The sequence below is a fragment of the Chaetodon auriga genome, chromosome 8, assembly GCF_051107435.1.
Source record: "Chaetodon auriga isolate fChaAug3 chromosome 8, fChaAug3.hap1, whole genome shotgun sequence".
NCBI lineage: Eukaryota > Metazoa > Chordata > Actinopteri > Chaetodontiformes > Chaetodontidae > Chaetodon > Chaetodon auriga.
This window is the reverse complement of record NC_135081.1, coordinates 25,780,001-25,800,579: the sequence shown is the minus strand read 5'-3', so window position 1 is coordinate 25,800,579 and position 20,579 is coordinate 25,780,001. Positions and strand designations below refer to the sequence as shown.

At 44.7% G+C, this 20,579-nt stretch overlaps 1 protein-coding gene across 2 annotated transcripts in view; it reads left to right on the top strand.

The window, feature by feature from the left end:
* LOC143324212 (nectin-2) overlaps positions 1 to 20,131 on the top strand; it is a 76,021-nt gene extending 55,890 nt beyond the window's left edge. Inside the window, exons 7-10 of one of the 2 annotated variants that reach the window (XM_076736517.1) lie at positions 16,502 to 16,637; positions 16,814 to 16,871; positions 17,003 to 17,086; positions 18,692 to 20,131. In XM_076736517.1, the coding sequence (XP_076592632.1) occupies positions 16,502 to 16,637; positions 16,814 to 16,871; positions 17,003 to 17,086; positions 18,692 to 18,898 (485 nt within the window). In that variant the 3' untranslated portion in view covers positions 18,899 to 20,131. Of the gene's footprint in view, positions 1 to 16,501; positions 16,638 to 16,813; positions 16,872 to 16,999; positions 17,087 to 18,691 lie in introns of both variants that reach the window. The other variant, XM_076736516.1, reaches the window with a different exon arrangement.
* Positions 20,132 to 20,579: the final 448 nt, after the last annotated feature.

Sequence of the window (20,579 nt, the reverse complement as noted above, 5' to 3'; positions counted from 1 at the left end):
CAGCGTATTACTTGTCTTGGTGCAATGAGCCAGGCCTTGTATTAGGCAGGTTGAGCTGCAGGGGGAATTTTGTAACACTTGACCTGTTTCACTGAGTCATTTGTGTGGATGGAGAAAGAGAGGGAAAGAAGAGCACGGGCGAGCGAGGGAGGGGAGGGCAGCACAAGTGGTTTGGGGTGATTGGAGGCATGAGTGACAATGAAAAGTGATTGCGAGAGGGAGAGAGAACAACAGCTGGGGGAGCCGGAGGGAGGAAAAATGAGATGACAGCGCCTTCATATTTCTTCTTTCTTACTTCCTCTGCCTGACTTTCCCTCATCCATCCCCCCCCAATCCCTGTCCTTCATTCAGCAGCCTCTCAGGCAGGCCTGGCTGAGTCGCCCCGCTCCTCATTACTCACCCCTTCAACCTTAAAGGTCATAAGCACAAACTTGGCACTTTGAAATGCAGGAGTATCAGACTTCTCTTTGGAAGTGTTGCTGCCTGTTATTGGTGTGATTGGAGTTTCTGTGTGCGTGCATGCACAGTCCCACTTTCTGTGTGTCCTGGTGCATGTGTTGTTGAAAATATTTGACGCCAGCTCGCCACATAGATATTAATAGTGTAGTTTTTCATTTTGAGGAGCTCAGCTGGTGGTCTCCTGCCTCGGAGGAAGAGTTGAAGCTGTGTATTTGCATCACTGGCTACTTATTCTCTCTCTAGCCTCTCCTCCTCCTGTCCTCACATTCCCCCTGTGTGTGTGCGTGTGTGTGTGTGTAATGTTCTTCTTCTCCTTTTGGGTGTAATGAGTTTAAAGTGGTGGTAAAGACAACAAAAGGCATTATTAGAAAATGTTTAAAGGTCTATTCTTCCCAATAACAAAAAGGCATTTTGTCACGTACCTTTTGTGGTATCCAGCCATGGATTCAAATTTCTATTTGTCGAGGCTCTGAGGGATTTCAGTGTAGTCTAATAGTCCCTCTGTGAACTACTTTCCATTAAATTAATAGTCCCAATATGCATTCTGGACAGCGTGACCACATTCTTGAGAAAATCATCCGCTCAGCATGAAAAGTCACCTAATTCTGCCTCTTCCCTCTCAAGCCCCAAGAAACGGAGCTGTGCTGTGAAGCGACTCTGACGTAGTGGCCGCACAGGCTATTGCACCTACTGCCTTCATCACATGCACTTGGCCCAAGAAGCATTTCTCTCATGCATAATCATTAGAAGAGGAGCAGCTGTAAAGCAGAGAGCAGGTTTTTCTGAGAGTCTCAAATGAAATTACTCTTGTTATTATCAGAATAAATAAATGGAATTTGACCCATTTGGTCAGAGAGCATTTGGGAAGTCTAAAAGAGTCATATGACTTAATTATTTTATCCCATTCGTGCGTGCAGTGAGCAGGAAGTTAACCAGATCAGGAGGAACAGTATCCAGTTCTCCTTAGTACGTCCATATTCCGGCTACTGTAGCTAAAAGGTCCAGTGTGAAGGATTTAAGGGGATTTATTGGCAGAGATGGAACACAGCATTCATTATCAGACTGACGGTGATAATAAGAAGTATGTTTTTGTTACCTTAGCTTGGAGCAGGTCCTCCTCCACAGAGTTTGCCATTCACCATCTGAGACTAATTTTAACAGAACAAGTAGGAGAAAAGAATGTTTTTCATCTTTTGGCTGCATCAAGCTCCTCATACATAATGTCTCAAACCTTGGAGTCCAATGGGCGGGTCAGGCTTTAAAAAGCACGGTTCAGACTCTGTGTGTGTGTGTTTCAAATGTGAGTGAAGATCTGAAAGTCTTCAAAGATACCAAATATATCAGACTGAATTTTTATCAAATACAATTGCATCATACAGCATATAGCTTCAATTAAGAGCTCGTAGAAGGTGGTTTGCAATATCTGAAACAGCCGGACAGCATCATACCGGTTTGTTTCATGTATGTTAAGGATTCAATCATCTGCTGGTGATATTGTTTTTCTTTTGTTCCCTCTTTTGCAAACGCATGTGTGTAGGGTCAAGTAAAGAGAAAAAAAGAAAAACCCCTCTTGTCTCACTCCCTTCTCCTTCAAATCCGCTTTCATTACCCTCCTTGTCCCCCGATCTCGCCTGTCGCCTGCTCTGCCGCTCCTGCCACAACTGCGCACAGTACAGTCGTAGCCTTCCAGTTCTGGTGTGACGGCTGGCGTGGCGACTGCTGGCTGCCAGCGCATCCTCTGGTGACTCGAGGCCCGCCGTCGGTCGAAACGGAGCCCGGTGTTTGGTGACATTTAGCATTTTACCGCAAAAATTATGCATCAGTGTTGACATTCAGCCTTATGCATAAAATTCATGATGTATGTGGCACTTCCTGTAGGCGCTGCAGCGGAGAGGGAGGCAAGGAGTATGTCACAGCTGAGCCACGGACACACATAACACCCCCACACATGCACACACACATACACTGAGCATGCATACAATAGCTCTACTGTATGCACACACACTTAAGAAAATAAGTGTCCGCACACATCGTCGTGAGCCTGGATCACCGAGCTTCATGAATACATTTGAAAATTGTGTTTCATGTTTCTTTCCATTCATGTGTCTTCATTATGGATTCAGGAAGAAACCCTGCACTCCTGCACACACACACACACTTTCTCTCCCACACACACACACACACACACACCTCTCCCCGCGGTACTTCACTTTATTCATTCTTCGCAGATTAATTCCAGGACGACACTTTTTATGATCCCCAATTTATGTCAGCAGTCAGGCAGGCCTCCCCTCTCCGCTGCCTCTCCTCTTATCTCCTCTGCCTCATGTCTCTGTCTCCCTCTACATGTGCGCTCAATGAAACAATGGTACTTTCTAGTAACGAGCAATGAGTTTGTCAGGTTTTAAAAGGAGAGGGAGACAAATGGAGGGAGGGAACGAGAGGATGTGAAGATAATGGGTTTCTGTGGTGATTAACATTCCAGAGTGGCGCGTCAAAGGAAGTGTGACTGTCCTATTGTGTCTTTACTGACAGCAAAATGAACGGAGGTCTCGGGACCAGTTCCGTCTGTGGCACACAGGGTAATAAACATACCATGTCTAATCTGCATCTCGGGCGGCGGGGTGCCGCCGTGTGTCTGACCATCTCCGCATGTATCTTTGTGTAAACTGAGAGTGACACATTCCTCCTTTTCTTTCTTGAGAACGGACCCGTTTACATAGTGCAGCCAGCGTGACGGTGAGTGAGCTCTCATCCTCTCGGTCACTGAGTCAGCCGGCTAGCTGACTAACCGGTCATTCAGCCTGTCGGGTGGTATCGCCAGGTTCCTGCCATGCTGCTGTGACACACCTGTCACCTGGAGCAAGAGACTGAGCCGCATAGGTGTGTGTGTGTGTGTGTTTGTGTGTGTGTGCAGGAAACGGTGTTAGGCAAGCCACTGTTCTGTCAAAGTGAACACTGTTGACATATAGGATTTACTCAAGTGGTGGTGAGTGTTTTGCACACAGCTTGCACCTTTTCGTTTCTATCATTAGCTCAAATGAACTGAATGACTGTGTTTGGAGGACAGACACACTTAGCTGCTGTATAGCTTTGTCAATTTCTGGAAAATACAAAACAGCCACTTACGCTGCAGAATTCAAGGCTATAGGGACACGTGCTGTAATAAAACTCCATATTGTTCATTTCTGCTTGAGCTGAAAGGATTTGTTAATTCATTGACTAGTTGATGAGCAGCAAATGGAAAAAGATCGGCCACTGTTTTCAGCCGCTTTTCAGTGAAAAATACCAAATGTCTCTCAGTTGTGGGGATTTTCTGCTTTTCTCCGTCTTACTGCATGTGATAATGAACATTTATCTTTGGTTTTGGGCTGTTGGTCGGACAAAACAAGCAATTTGGAGATGACAGCTTGGGCTTTTTTAAAAGTTCTTGCATTTTATGGGCCAAGCATGAATCAGTTAATGAAGAAAATAATGGACTGATTAATCATGAAAGATGAATGGAAATAATAAGTTTCTAATGTTTACTGAAGAAAACAAAATGAAACTCAATCCAAGGCCATTCTTTAGGCTCCATAGATTCATCTGAACTGTCCAACGATTTACGAGAAAAAAACATAAAGTGCTTGTTTTTCCTTTCTTATTAATAAAATTAGTGTCAGTTATTGGCAGATATTTCTGTTTTGCGTTAAGGAATCTAACAAATGTTTGGTGGAAGAGTCTATTAAAGCACATTATAGTAATATAGGTGACCCCAATGGAAATCAACCCTTATACTTGACATTAGTTTGTGCCATTTTGAGCCATAAGAGGACCTAGATACAATTCAGCCCCGGGCTTTATCATCAACATTCCCTTCACTTTTCAGGCTGGATATAGGCCACAAATGCCTAGCTAATCAGGTAGTCTGTCTGGAGGTTGCTCATGGATTCAGAACTAAGATCAGTTGATTCTCCCCAGTCCCCCAACTTTGATCCTGATGTCTCATCCGCCCTCAGATCAAAATATACATCCGACGGTTCCCTGCTGTTCCGCTGGGCTGTGCACGCACCCGCACACAGGCAGGTGTGCTTTGAAAGCTGAGCAGAGCAGACAGGTTTTTCGGCTAACTTAAGCCAGGGATTAAGGAGAAATTTACTGCCCATCTAGGTGTGTGTAATAGTATCTATTTTTGACTGCCTTCAGAGAGAAATGCCTGGTTTTCCCTCAGAAAGGCATCAAAACCTTTTGCATCATCCCCAGCTTTCACTTCACACAGGTGCTTTTGTAATCCGCACATACTCACAGACGCTTTGAGTGCATCTTATATTCTCTCTCTATTCATGAGCATTTCCCTGTGCATGTATGTGCGTGTCTATGTATGTATATATACATTTAAGAAACATATATATCTATCTATCTATATATATATATATCTATATATCTATATATAGTTGTCTGCACATGTGGTGTGTGTGCACATGCATGTGACTGAGTTTGGCGTGTATGCGTGCTCCCTCTCTTCTGGCGTGCCTAACTGGCTCTGACACATCTGTGGCTTTTCCAGGCGAATCAGGGCCGGTGCCAAACTGCCAAGAAATCAATGCAACAGACTCCGCTCTCCTCCTTTCCCCTCATATTCCTCCCTCTCCTTCAGTCTGCCCCCACCTCTTTTTCCTCTCCCTCTCTCTTTCTTTCTCTCTGTCTGTCTCTTCTCTCTCCTCCTTTTTTCTCCCTCTGTCTTGCTCAGAGCCCTTATTAAAAATGGAGTGAGTGTGTGCTGCATATTTAAAATGGTCATGGATGGATTTAAACGGCTGATGGTATTTAGTGTCTCCTCAGGGAGCTGCTATGAGCCCTTAAGCTGACTCCTCTGACTGGAGCCTGACTGACTGGTGAGCACACACTAAACCTCTAATAATGACTTGTGTACACACTGCGAGACCAGCACATGCATGCACACACACACACACACACACACACACAGACACACACAAAAAGGCAGGCAGGCGCGCACACACACACTCGTTATTGCACCCTCTCCTTAGTTGTGAGGAGGACGTTGGTCACGTCCGTTATGCAGAAAATGGATGTATTGCAATGTGGCATAAATGGTGTGTGCATGCGTGCGTGTGCGTGTGTGCTCATCTGTCAATAACTCATTAGTTTGTCTGCTTTGATGTAGCAGTGTGTAAATGTTTAGAACTGTTTCTGAAAACACTCTTATGGGTTCACAGACGTGTGTGTGTCAGTGTGTGTGTGTGTGTGTGTGTGTGTGTGTGTGTGTGTGTGTGTGTGTGTGTGTGTGTGTGTGTGTGTGTGTGTGCGTGCGCGCTCTTGACAACAGCCAGGGTAGATGTCACACTCGGCCCCTTCAGGTCGGGCAGCAGTGTTTCTGTCATGTTGTCTTTCATGCCAGTTTGGATTTTGGTTCCAATCTGCTCCCAAGTGTCCTTCACTGAAAACACTATTGATTGCCACACACACACACACACACACACACACACACACACACACACACACACACACACACACACACACACACACACGCTGAAACTCAAACACTAAATACTGCCGCTGTGAAAGACACAAACAGGCACAAACACCCTCAGTGATGAACAGATGCCCCCACACGGAGGGGCAGGCAGCTCTGAAGACCGAGAGGAGGAGTTTGGTCATTTCTGAATATTCACATGAATAGTGCATAAAAGAGCATTTCCAATAACAAACCTGCGCCTGCAAACATTTTCTGGTTTGGAACAATGAGATCAGTGGTCTCTGCCTTCAGTGCGCTCTATACGCGACGGAGGATGAGAATGTCGATTTATTTATTATTGATGCTTCGAGGGTTTTTAACGGCGGCTGCTGGGTGTAATGTTGTTTGATGTATGTGCGGCAGTTTGATATCTTTCATGCGTGACGTGAGGGTTGAAGCGTGTCCGTAATTGTGAATATTTGCATCTGTGCGCATGCATTACAACAGTTCGGATGCATGCTGTGTGCACTCGTGCCTCGACGCGGGTGCCTGCCAGCGTGCACGCTCACATTTCTGTGTGTGTGTTTGTACTTTAAAGACTCTGGCCACTGAGTTACAGCAGGGCTGTTGGGTGATGTATAGTTGATAGCTTGGCAGCAGACACCGTGATGACCTTTCTGACACGTTAGAAGAATCAGAGGAGGAGCACTTTCTGGTTTCGGTTGCTTTATTTGTTTTTTTTTTTAACAGATTCATATCCAGAGGCACAGATTTGAAGTGTAGAGAATGTGTGTAGTGAGAATTCCTCTTTTCCATAATATAGGTTGCATCCTTTTTACCATTGCATAAATCACCAGCGCTCCGTGCCAAGCAGCCAATCAACCACGTTTAAACACTAATGAAACCATCCTTTATTCCCGTACAGATAAATTGAAGTCTGAATGTTTTCTTCTCCACCTTCCCATCTCTTCTGTATTCCATTGTTTCTGTCCACGCGCTCCCAGTGGCAATGCATAACTGAATGGCAATGGAGGAAACGTCTTTCTTGATGAGCGTTTGAATTTGAGTTCGGCGAGAGCGTCGTTTTTGGGTGTCTCGACAGCTCGCATTGTTGTGCTTCCTCTCCGGGGGCACGGGATGAAGAGGAAAGTGAATGAATGTGGAGAGCACGCAGGGCCATTATGGCTCTGTGTGTCATTAATCAGGAGCTGATGAGAGGCAGTTTGAGGGAGAGATGGAGCCTATTACTGCTATGGCACTCTCAGGACCGTGTGAGGCTCTTTCAGGCTGCCTGCTTTGCGGTCAACAGTACAGCAGGTACAAACACAAACAACGCTTGAAAGGGAATCATTATCCCGACAAAGAAACGGAGCAAAAATCTGAATGAGAATCATTAGTTTTCTATATTATCAAGCTGAAAGAGTGGGACGTTTGCAACTTTTCTTGTGCCTCGTACTTTTTCACTTCTTCGATCCCCCCCCCCCCACATCTTCAGCGTCTGCTTCTCCACCCTCCAGCTTCAATCTTCTATTCTCTCAGTTCTCTATGTTCTTTCCTATATGTTCGACACACTCTTCCCTCCTTCGCCATCTCTGTCTCTCCCTCTGTGCGGCGTTTCCTTTCTGGCAATCTGTGTGAGGAACTTGGTAGGAGGGCGACATGAAGCGCACTCTCATGTGAGTCGGCGAGAGTTGAGAGAAATGAACGAACTGACTCTCCACGCTTCAGAGGAAGGAGGAGGCAAGGAGCGGTAGCCAAGTCCTAGACGTTTTTTTTCCCCCCTTCTCATTATATCTAACATTTCTGCACAGCAGGCTGCTGAATAGATTGCAGTACACAGAGGCTATTACAGTGTAGCATCCTAGCTGTAGGGGAGGAATCCAAGGAGCTAGTGGAGTTTGAGGTTGTATGTGTGGCTGAGTGGTGGGTAATGAGGTGAGAGTCCCTTCTAGCCAGAGGTTAGCAGTGGTTAGGAGGGCAGGTAAACACACCAGCTGCTCCTGACTGCCTGGCCTCAAGGCCGCAGTGACACTGGTGGAGGAGGGAGGAGAGAGTGGTGTGGGGGGTGGGGTGAGGAGAACAGAAAAAGCAGGCCAAGAAGATGGATGGGACGCCTAAAGGCATCGTGAGGTACAAGAGGTGGCTGGATATTCTCAGATCACAACGTTCACTGTAAATGACAATGTTTAACCAGGCGGGCACGTTAAGTCAGCCCCTGTTACAGCTGCTGGTTACCTCATGTTAAATTAGAATCTGGCGGTGTGATTTTAGAGATCATCACAGTCGTCTGATTACTTCCAGGTTTACATACAGATGCGTTTTCTTGTGTGCTGCACTTACTGCAAATGTAGGACACCTGCTGCTGTTTGAAAGGCCCTTTGAATTTCTCCCTTCCACTCCTACAGGAGTAGTTTGACATTTTGGGAAATATGCTCCTTCGCTTTCTTGCAGACACTTGGATGAGAAGATCAAACAGATTTCAAGTCTGCGTGCAGTATGGAGCTATAGAACCAGGATGCGATTATCTTAGCTTATCGTGGAGAAGCAGGGGGGAAGAGGCTCGCTCCAAACGCGCAAAATCCATCCTTTTACATTTCTGCTTTTGTACAGATTAAACAAATGAGATTCTACATGTTAATTAGTGAGGTTTAGAGGTATCGTCAGATTTTTATTTTTTTCTTTTTTTACCTTCAGGCAGATCCGCTTCCATCTGGTTTGTCTTTGTGCTAAGCTATGCTAAGCTAATCGCCACCCTGCTCTAGCTCCATACTTACCACCCAAAGCGACAAAGCAAATTAAACTATTAAACTAGCTGTACGCAGAGTTATTTTCTGCAGTCACACAGTGTAAAAGCAGCACCACCGTGTGTTTATCGTGATTGAAATGATTCACTGTTTCACAGTCATTACCCATCAGAAATGCTCACCTTGGTTAACATTTAGATTACAGACTGTGCCATTTAAACGTTTTCCTAGAGGTAATCAAATCAATAATGAATCACCTGTGCTATTGTGATTACAATTATTCTGAATTATTATGAAACATGTGGCATTTTAATACCACCACTTTAATTTTTTAGACAGTGGTGTGATGTATTATAATTAGTTTGATGTATTAATATTTAAACGTGCTAAAATGGGTTTAGGCTTTTAACGTGCTCCCGTGGATGTGACGAGAATCTGACCTGTGCTTTTTCAGAGCACCTGTTAAGTATCAGCTTGCTGTTTCCAGCTCTACCTGTTACCTCTACCCTTGTGTGTGTGTGTGAGAGATGGAAAAGCAGGAAGAAGAGGAAGGAGAAACAGAGTGCTGCTTGTAGTACAACAGATCATTCATGTCCTGAGTGGACAGCTACATTTGGCTAATGCAACCCTGCTTTCTCTGCTGGCTGCAGCCGACCACCTCAGTGCCAGTGTAAAGTGGACTGTAAATATTGACAGGGAGACAGCAAGAGGCGAACAGCGACCTTGTCAGAGAGAGAAAGAAAAGAGAGGGAGATGGAGAGGAGGTGGTGATGGAGGCATGGAGGGAGAGAGAGGGGGAAGAGACGGAGAGAGAGAGAGAGAGAGAGAGAGAGAGAGAGAGAGAGAGAGAGAGAGAGAGAGAGAGATGGAGAGAAGAGTCCCTGCCTTCTCCCAAGGCAACTGAGTGTGCTTTGATGCACTGTGGCAGGGAACACACTGTCTCCCCAGAGAGGGAGAGCAGCGTCTCTCTCTCTCTCTCTCTCTCTCTCACACACACACACACACACACACACACACACACACACACACACACACACACACACACACACCATACAGAGTTTTTACATCACCACCACGCAGCTTTTTAAAATGTCAAAAAACTCACACACACGTGCATACACTCTCACGCACACTCACAGTGTGTACACTGAGACGCAGTGTTGGTGACATGAATTTAATCCTCAGACAGTTGAAATACACAAGGTTGAGCTACCGGAATCACAGTAGATTAGAAATGACCAGCATCACTGATCTGCCCAAACCAAAAACCCTGGCAACAGCATCTTACACACACACACACACACACACACACACACTCTCAGCGGTTCCTTCGGTCAGAATCGGTAGAGTCTGTCCTCTCGGAGCCGTTCAGCTGGTCATGTTGTCTGGACGGGCGCAATCAATTTGATCTGATTTGTTTTCGCTGAAATGAATCGTAATGGCATCATGAGTGCAGTGAACAGTAAATGGCGCCGATGGTGACGGTGATTGTGGAAGGGGTCCTCAAGTTTGCCGTAAAATTAAAGTCAGAAGTAGCTGCCGCACTCGACGACGTAGCATTGATTGTGAATAACTTAAGTGCGTGTGCGTAGGTGTGTGTGTGTGTGTGTGCAGGGCTGCGGCTCGTGTCAGTGTGGTAACCATCACTGCTTTGCTCTGTTTTCCTGCCTTCTCCCGCTCGCTCGCTCCCCTCCTCCCGTCTGCTCTCTCCATTCTGTGCAGTTATCTATCTGCGCAGTTGATTATTGGGTTACTGTGTTACCAGAGTGTTCGACAGGTGTACACACAGCTCAGCCTGAATCGAAGTGTCAATGGATGGAGAGGGTGTGTGTTTTACCACGTTAACCTCAGAATCTAAAGGCTAGCATTTCTCTTTTCTCTTAGTGAGCAATGAGATTACATGTACTGTTCTTTATCTTAATCTCTTTCAGAGGCCATCAATTCATTCGGCCCTAATCTTATCTCCAGGCACTCTGCTGTGACTCTGGTAGCCTTGCATTTTTCTACGCGGAGCGATACTGTAGCCTGTGTCTCAGCTGAGTTCAAAAGGCTCGAATTTCACCCGAAACCGGTTTGCCTCGTCTCATCCAAACTTTGCATTAAGGGCAAACCTCTGCAGTGACTTGAGTTTCCACTGACATCTTAAAAACAACAAAGAAAAACTCGCCCGTACTGAAAGGGAATGCTAAATCAAAAAAAAATGTTTGCTGCTTTAAAGACATTAATGGTGGTGGGGTGATCAAACGCGGTGGGTTTATATAATTAAATAGACATTTCTTACTTTGCTCAAAAGCATACTGGAGAATGAGTAAAGATGCGAGGGAGGAAAACGGGGGGGGGGGATGACATGCAGCGAAATTCACAATCCACAGCGTCACCGCCACATGGGCACGGCTACAGCCCGCTGAGCCAACAGGACGCCCGAGGCTTTGGATATTTTGGTCAACTGTCCCTTTTAAAAAGTCAAGCTTACCCATTAGGAATGAATCTGATCATCAGCTACAGTAGGATTGTTTTTTCTGGTGACCACTGGCCTGCTAATCTCTTAAGCCAAGACCAACCACATGTATATCTCAACCTTTTCTCCAGCGGGTCTACAGCAAAACATGGAAGAGATGAATATTTTTGATTTTCAGGTTGGTTTGGAGGCATTCATTGTGGCAAAAAACTGGCGTAGGTGTGTGTGTACATGCCATGTGTGTGTGCGTACAGATTTGTAGAAGAGGTCAGGGAGGGTAATAAAAACAGGCTTATCTCCACTCGTTAGGCACAGGAGATAAGAGATGCAGAGGGAGACGCTGCAGATTTGTGCTGTCGTATTACCGGGCCAAACAAGCGAATACCAAATTACACTGGCGATGGAGCGGGATGACAGGAAAGAGGGATGATGGGAGTGAAGGAGGGATGGATGGAAGGGCGAGGGGAGGAGGCAGAGATAAATGCAGCAAAAGCCAGGCCTGCGTGGGGAAGCTGAGGATAGGCCAGCATGTTAACCTTAATCCCTTCAGGGAGATGCGTAAAAACACAGGAAGAGAGAACAAGGGATTGAGTGGAAAAGAGAGGGATGTGAGATCTTTGTCTTCCCGCTCTCTCCTTCATCCCCTCAGTGTGTGATCAGCCAGTTGCAGGCGGCAGCCGGGAAATCCTTTTGTACCTATCTGAAGCCAGCCTCTTAATCACAGCCTTCATCTCTCTTGGCTCTTCCTGCTGCCTCACCCTCTTTTCATTCCTCTCCTCTCACCTCCTCCATACTCAGCCTCCCTCTCCCAAACTCCACAGTTTGGACCCCGCCGTCTCGACTTGACTCATCAACGAATCCTCTTTCGCTGAGTACTCTCTCCTCATTTCGGCTTTCCCGTCAGAAAACTTTGTGCATATGAGTCACTAAGGAGTGCTGAGCTGTCTCCTGAATTTTTTTTCTCCCCCCCCTTTACAAGTATTTTGAGACAGAAATGAAGAGAGTAAAGGTAAGTCGGAAAAACTCTCGTCAATGGCTGTGAAGCTGCGGCCGGCGTTCAGCCATGCATCCCAAAGCTCCAGAGATTCTGGTGGTATTTTCAACTTGCCGGAGTGGGTCTGCGGTAATTTCAGACACTTTCAGCCAACCATCCAACCTCATCTCCTCTGCCTTCACTCCCACCCCCCCCCCCCCGCTGTGCCCCGAGGGAGAGTGGTGGTCTATGGTTGACTGGCTGGTCAGGCAGGCAAGGGTGAGCAATGGAGGGCTCACATACAGGAAGGGATAGATGTGTATCTGACTGGATGGTCCCTGCATTGATCTGCTGACAGGAATGGAGCTGACCTTTAACTGAGTTTGAACTGTGGACCGTCTCATTCACAGTAAAGATAAAAATGAGGGAAAAAAAAGCAGCGCATGGTGAGGTTGGAGATACAGAACTGCTCTCCGCCTCTGGGCACCAGCGAAACAAATTTGCTGCTATTCTGTGTGCGTGCGTGTTTTTGTGTTTAAATATGTATGTAGATACGTCTTCGTGTGTGCGTGTGATGTTTGGAAAGGCAGCGGGGCAAAGGGCACGCTGCAGACCAGTGTGTGTTGGTGTGAATACGTCAGACTGAGTGATGAGGTTACAGCACAGGATGCCAGCTGCTCCTTAAAACAACGTCGTGTGTGTGCGTACATGAGTGTCTATGTTGTGTTTGTATGGTCTTAATGTACTGTGCGTGTCTGCTTGTATGTCCTTGGCAAAGAGCTGCAGGGATTTAAACAGGCTCAGCAGACGTACAGTACACGTACACACACACACACACACACACACACACACACTCTCTGTCTGGGATATTTCATTAGTGCAAGACATGGCTGCTGTCCAGGGCCAACACGGAGGGCACGCTCTCCAGTCAAGTCATTCACACACAAGCACCACACCTCAATCCGTAAAAGTGGCCCCTTCTCCTGCAGCTGTCTTCCCTGTCAGAGGTTATCAGAGAGGAAGGAACAGCTTTCTACCTGAAACCTGCTGAGTCAAATGAGTTTGGTTGGATAATGACACTCAGTGGGCCGGGTCAACTCTATAGAGTTAAAAAAAAAAAAATCCCAGAGGCAAAATGGAGGAGGGCAGCGTGATGATAAACAGCCACGGCACTGGAATGAGGAAGCAGTAACACCAAAACACTCGAAAGACCAGGCAGGTATCGAGGTTAGAGCGAATGTGCCTGGAGCTGTTCGGTGCTGTGGTTTTAAAGAGACACAGCACCACCAGGTGGCAGGTGGTCGACACTGCATAGAGTTGGATTTGCATGATTAGGTGTGCTGTGTCTAATGCCAAATTTCAGTCGCATCTGCTGGAAATCAAATCAGAGCCTGGATGCCTGCTGCTGTTTCACTTCCAGTCCGTCTCAATTGCCTGAGTCTTAGCGAAGACAATGTTTTTGTATTCTGTGTGTTTCCGTGCAAATCATCCCTCCACTCCCATTAAATCACTTAATGGAAAACACTCCCTCAGCAGAGCCATCGCTCCTTTGAAAGTGCCACCGTAAAATCTTCTCCGCGCTCCTTCGTGGCAGTCCTTGTAAAAAATCGGACTAATTATTTAGCAGTTTTCATTTTAAAGTTCAGATTTTTTTTTGTTCTTTTATAACCCCAAGTCTCGGTTTTATGGGTGAGCTGAAACAAAATGCTTTACAAGCTCCCGGTTAGACACTTTTAGGAGTCAGACTGTTGAGTGAATAATTAGTTTTCATTTCCTGCAGCCCAGCCTGAAATTCCTCCCCAATGGCTGCTTGTCCTCTTTATTACACAAGTGTAAGAAACCTTCAGTGACCTATTTGCTGTAAATTTAATGTTAGGACACATTGACAAAATAAAATATGTTTAAGATATTCTAATTTGATGTTCCGGAGATCAGTTTTTATTATTAGAACAGACAAAGAATGACTTTATTTCAACGTGAGCTGAGTCAAAATACAAGAAAGTATCTCTGTCTCATATCACAGTACTAATAATCACCTGTCCTTGAACACAACTCAATGATGCAGTGGAGCAAACTTAGATATTTTTTATGGTACATCTACTAAATGTACATTGTGTTATTCATGCTGTATGAAAATAGTCACAAAAATAAAGCCTAGTTCAGCTGATTTTTGTTGGCTGGTTGTTTAATCAGAGTGTGTCTTACTGACAAAGCTGCAGTGGATGTTAAAATACCAGAAAGGGACTTGAAGGAAAAGCATGATCCCTGATTTGAACCTTGAGAATAAAACACAAAACACATGAATGAAATGCATATTTCACTCCATGCATGAGTGCTCTGGCAGTTTGTGTCCCTCCAGAAACAGAAAACTACTTTAGATGCAATGAGGGCACCACATGTTGATTTTGGTTCCAAGACGGGAGCGATGCAAGTTGTGTGCTGAGGGAAAAAAGCGATGGAGAACTTATTTGTACCCCACAGAATAACTCCAAACAACATAATTAACTCAGTTCACCCCCATCAAAATAAGATTTTCAATTTATTATATTAAGGGAAGATTTTTGTTTCATCGTTAAAGAGTTGGAAAGCTTAGTGGGTATTGTCGTGGCTCTGCGGATTAAGGTGCACATTGTGCTTTTGATATTGAAGGTTCAGATCTGCTTTGATTTTTTTTTTAATTTCATGTCTTTTATTCTGTCACTCTCATGTTTTCACTTTCCGAAAGTCTTCAATCAAGTACAACAAAAACCCTAAATTATCATAACATGCCACAAAATGAATGTTTATAAAGCCCATTGTGTAGATGGTACACAGGAGCCATTACTTAGCACAATGAAAAGCATGAAAGGGACAGAAAACCAAAGCCAGTGCGCACGGGAGAACACGTCGCCTCAGCGCTGAAAGATGATGTGCCGGGTTGTAATAAGTCACAGCCAAAGAGATGATCATTAGGACACTTTTGTGCCAAAGAATGAAAATTATTTTAGGAGACATTCAAAGCAGTCTATTGTTAGAGGAGAATTGTAATTAGAGGACTAACAACATTCAATCATGACCCCTCCAATTATTAGGACCAGAGTCTGTTCTCATCAAATGAGCTTCAGATCCTCTCTGCCCTTTACCGCCCCCTCATTAGCATAATCCCCTGGGAATACGGGGGGATAATGAGCCGGGTTGCACCTTCAGTAAACACAGTGTCTATGCGTGTGTGTGTGTGTGTGTGTGTGTGTGTGTGTGTGTGTGTGTGTGTGTGTGTGTGTGTGTGTGTGTGTGTGTGTCAGTTCATGTTCAGTGTGGTCATGGTTCATTAGTGGAACCTCTGCATGGCTCCTCTGGTTCATCTTAATCACCCATGTGACTCAACACTCTAATCAAGGCCCTTTCTGTACTTCAGCAGCACAGTGTTGCACATAGTAACACACACACACACACACACACACACACACACACACACTCTCATCCTCACTGCTGAGTCTTTTTTTCTAAGGTCACCTTTAGTCATGAGGCTGACGGTGTGGTGTAACTTGTCTTATCTACCATCTTGCACCATCTGACTTCTACCGATGTTTGTTACGTCAGTGGTTCCCCAGCTTGAAGTGCAGGGCCCTCAGAGGGGTCACGGGATAAATCCAAGAGGTCGTAAGATAATTAAGAAAATAGGAAAGATGATGAAACATAGTTCTGCTTCACAAAAAAATTCTGAACTCAAGGCTCGCTCCTTTTTGGCTGCATCCTACAGCCTTCCAAGAAGATCGATAGCGCTCCCATTATCTGTTTATGGATCCTGAGCTGTGGCCAGGCGACTAGCAAAGACTCCAGGAAGTTACTGATCCAAGCCAATAAATAGTCTGGTCCAAAACCCCCTTAATCGCTCCTTTCCGCCTCTGTTTTTGTAGAGATTAAACAAACAAGATAGAACATGTTCATTAGTGCGCTTCAGAGGTACCGTCAGGTGGATTCTGTTTTCTTTGAGTCAAGCTGCTGTTTGCCTGTTTCAGGGTTTTGTTTCGTTAGTTTATGTTAAGCTAAGCTAACAAGCGGCTGGCTGTAGCTTCATATTTTTACAGACAGACGTGAGATGACAGCAATCCTCTCATGTAACTCCATACCACAAAGCAAATAAGAATAATCCCCAATATGCCAAAATATTCCTTAATTGTTGCTTTGTCTGGTCTAATAGTTGATAGTTTTACCTCGTCTGGTTTTTAATGAAGTGAGTTAATCCGAATCAGGACTTATGAGCGGCTCCAAATAGCTATGGCTTTATTTTGGGGTTTTATAATGCAATAAGGTTGTGAACCATCCTGTTAAATAATACTGAAAAATGAAGGCTGTGTTATCAAATGGACTTTAGCCGTTGATCTTGATGATTTAATGACATTTTCTCTCTTCTCTTCTTCTTATTTTTCCAGATAACCGTCTTCCAGAGAAGGGTCCCACGACAGGCAGCATCATAGGAGCCATCATCGGAGTCATAATCCTGATGGCCATCATTGGAACAGCCATAGCGATGTACCGCAAACACCGTAACAACAAACTCAACGGAGAGTGAGTGTCTGTTGGACTGAACGAGTGGGTGGCCACAGTCCCTTCTGCTCAGTTCTCCGCTGTTTTGTTTTTCCCACGTCTGGGTGTTTGTTTTGTACATTATTTGCCAATTAGATGAACTGCCACACCTCATATTTCTGTGACTCACCAGACAGCTGCGTGTGTTTGTGTTTCAGGGGTCCACCCAAGTACAAGCCCCCCCCTCCCAAGAAGACTAACAGCTCTGCTAACAGGGTGAGTCACCATCGACAAATGCCTGGCAGGACAGCAGGATCATTAACCGCACAGTCGAGCCAAGTTGTTCTACACGCAGCACAGCTAGCAGATATCTGAAATACACTGACTGATGTGTGTGTCCTCAGCAGCTGAACGCAGTTCCTGCCCCGGTGAGCGAGGACAGACCTCTGCACACCCAGTACTACAGTACCCAGAGTGCCGAGCCAGTCACGGTAAGGCGTCCTGTAGGTTAAAAATGCAGAGTTGGCGCACAGTCGGATTACTGTAGCTCAAACATACATTACACATAATGTAGTTTTTTTCTAACTTTGAGAACACACCCGCCTCCAAGCTTTATTTACCAAACTTTGTCAGCTGTCTCGCTGTCATCAGCGTGGCATCTGAGGTTGTTTTCAGTTTTCTGTGGATGCTACAAAAAGCAACATAACCTATGTCTGTTATCATGTGTTGCTCAACCGAAGCATTGTAAACTGCAGAGCCTTTATTCTACAGGGAGAAAGAACGCCTTAGAATATAATGAAACTATTGCGACAATGACAGCCTCAAATGTTATGCAGTGTTTAATTAACACTGCACAAAATGTGGAAACGATGTTGTTCTATTTCAGGCTTTTTTAAGGGAACGTTGGGGTTTAAGGGGTTAATGACAGTATTTCAACTGCAGTCAGTTTGTGAGTTCCTGAATAAATCAAGATGTTATTTAACCATTTCAATATCTCATCTCCTAGAATTAAATTAGGAGGACTGTGGGTGAGCTGCAGTCTCTGTGTCTGTCAGAGGAGTGAATGGCCGTTCAGTTAGCACTCTGTGGGCAGTGAAACAGAGCTCTGGAAACGGGCTAATCTCAGACGCCACTGACTCGAGGTTGATAAAACTCTTGGTTATTGCGTGTGTCTCTGCGCAACTGCAGTAGTGTTAGAAATACACAGATTGGCTTGAAGAGGACACAATAACAGTGGTTCACTTATCAGGTTTTGTGGCGTTTTCATTACACTTGTCAAGCCAAGGAGGGACATTAAGCAGCGTGTTTGGTATTAATGCTTGAATTGTTCACAGTCAAACTGATAATAGATACAAACAGTAGTGGAACTAACTTAGGACATTTACTGAAGTGCTGTACTTAAGCACAAATTCGAGGTACTTGTACTTGTACTTGAGTATTTCCATATTATGCTTTAGTTACCAGTTACTTTTCAGATTACCATTTTTTTTGTACCCATTCTGTCCACAATGTGTCTCAAAGTTTGCTGATTTTGAATTAGAAGTTTTTAAATAAACTAAATAAACTGTTAAAATAATTCCCCTTTGGATTAGCTGGTAAATGCATGAAGTAGAGATACGTGGTTCTCACTACCCAACAATATATAAAGTAATTAAAATCAGCACAACCTTAAACATGTACGGCAGCAAAATGCAACAGAGACATTAATGCAGCAGCAATATGACACCCAAAACATCATTTATGATAGTAAAACACTGCCAGGGACCATTTTTCTGCATAAGGAGTGAGTGCTTTTACTCTTTATGCTTTTTTAAATTAGCTGGTAATACTTTTGCTGAAGTAAAGTTTTGAATGCAGGACTTGTAGTGAAGTGCTTTCACAGTGTGGGATTGATACTCTCACCACTGGGATGCAGCTTTCCCTTAAAATCTGCACAGAAAACTGCTGTATCATGTTCCAGCCTTTCACAAACCAAAGAAGGAAGTCCTGTCTGCAAAGACACATCGTGCACCAGGAGCTTTGAAACAGGCGATGCCGGATTTAAATTTCATCGCATGTGCAGGATGGCATGTTTACTGTTGTCTCGATGCTGGCAGGACCTGGATGCCTATCATGACGAGGAGGATTATGGTGACGATGAGAGAGAGCATTATCACTCTGCTGCCCCCTCTGGCTGGGATGATCCTGGAAACAACGAGGTCCCGCCTCCCTACATGCGCACAGACAGCGACCCCCAGGACTATCATCAGGGCCCCAATGTCAACCGTGGGGATAGCTTCGTGTCGTCCGCCATGTTTGTGTGAGACGACACGGAGAAGACGTGTGTGTGTGTATGTGTGTATGTGTAAATATGTGTGCATGTCTCAGTGTATGATTGGGTGGGTGAAAATGTCCGCAGGCTTCAATGATGAAGAAATAACTTGAGCTCTGTGACTTGTGAATGTGAACATTTTATGCTTAGCTATGAACGCTCTAGTCTGTGCTGCAGGGACGGACTTCTGCCCTGCCTTTTTGTTTAAGGATATTTATCTGTGATCAGGTTACTAGTAGTATACTATGAAATCATCAGGCTCAGTTTCAACACCGAGCTGCCATGCGCCTTGGTTAGCAGAAGCACAATCTGTGGAATTACATGTTACCTCTGTCTCGTCGTATCTGTCTGCTGTTGTTGGTTTCTAAACCCAGCTGGCACGAAGTGGGTGTAAAACAGGCGCCCTGTGGAGAAGCTTTTAGTTACAGTTAATCATGCAAGACCTGCAGACCATGACGACATCAGGGTGTAAACCACAGCGAGGGGGGTTAACTGCTGGAACAATATGTTAATGTTTTTGTTTGATTTTTAAGAGTTTTTTACTATTTTTTTAACGACTTCTGCATCTGCCCTCTGTCCTCTCTGAGACATGGAGTTCACCTCGTGTTGAAGGGAACAGAATTTAAGAGCTACAGACTGATCAGACTTGATTGGCCCGCAGCCTTCTAGCTGTAACACCTGATTTATTTTATTGTTTTACTTGCGTCCATTTTTAAAGCCATACTAAAACACTCATCAGTTGAACTCTGACAAGCCGCAGTGCTGTATTTCTAGATCTGTTACTTTAAAACACTGAAAACTTTTGTGTCTATTTTTTTATCGTTCACTTTGTCTACCAGCATGTTCAAATGGATTAGGATAAATCTGGATTATGTCCATGAAATCTGTTGCAATTCATCTCTCTAGTGGAGGATTAAGTGGTTCTTTATGGAGTTCAAACAGGGGTTGACACAGAGCCTGCTAGTACACTGATATGTCCGTCCATTATCAGGGACCAGGGTTAAACAGGTCTGTAAAACTTCTGATCGTTTTCTACTCGTTCATGAGGCCACCGTGTCCGTGCGCGTGTCTTAGTGCCAACCAGTTTATTTTATCAGACAACCTTCAGAGAAAAGTGATTGATTTTCTCTTTTATTGCATGATGCTGATTTTGATCTCTTTTACTTTTCTTGAATCGTATTTTCAAAGTCATCTTGTTGATTCAATAAACAGTTGATTTGTGATCCTGGTGGAATCAGTTAATCTGAGTTATTCTTCTCTTTTTTTTTCGTTGCAGCTGCAGATGTTTTTCAGCCCAGTTGTAATTCCACCTTTTCACCATGTGGCAGCAGTGTGGACTGAAAGTATAGGAGGGTTTAGCCCAACAGAGATTTACAGCTGTGACTAGCACATGCTAACATCTAATACAGAAAACACAGAATATTTAGAGAAATGCAGGTACTCCAGTTATGAGTGAGTGTTGTGATTATTGTGACTTCACATTACATTACTTACATTTACCAGTAAGCGATAAGGCAGAGTATAAGCACGCAATTGCAGTCACACTGCAGCTGCAGTACCAACTTATGTCCATGGGAGGGCTCTAGATTTTAAAGGCTGGAACTGCAAGAGGCTTTAGCACACCTGATACTGTGGCAGGCATTTGTTCTCTGCTTCCTCTCCTCTTGTCTGAC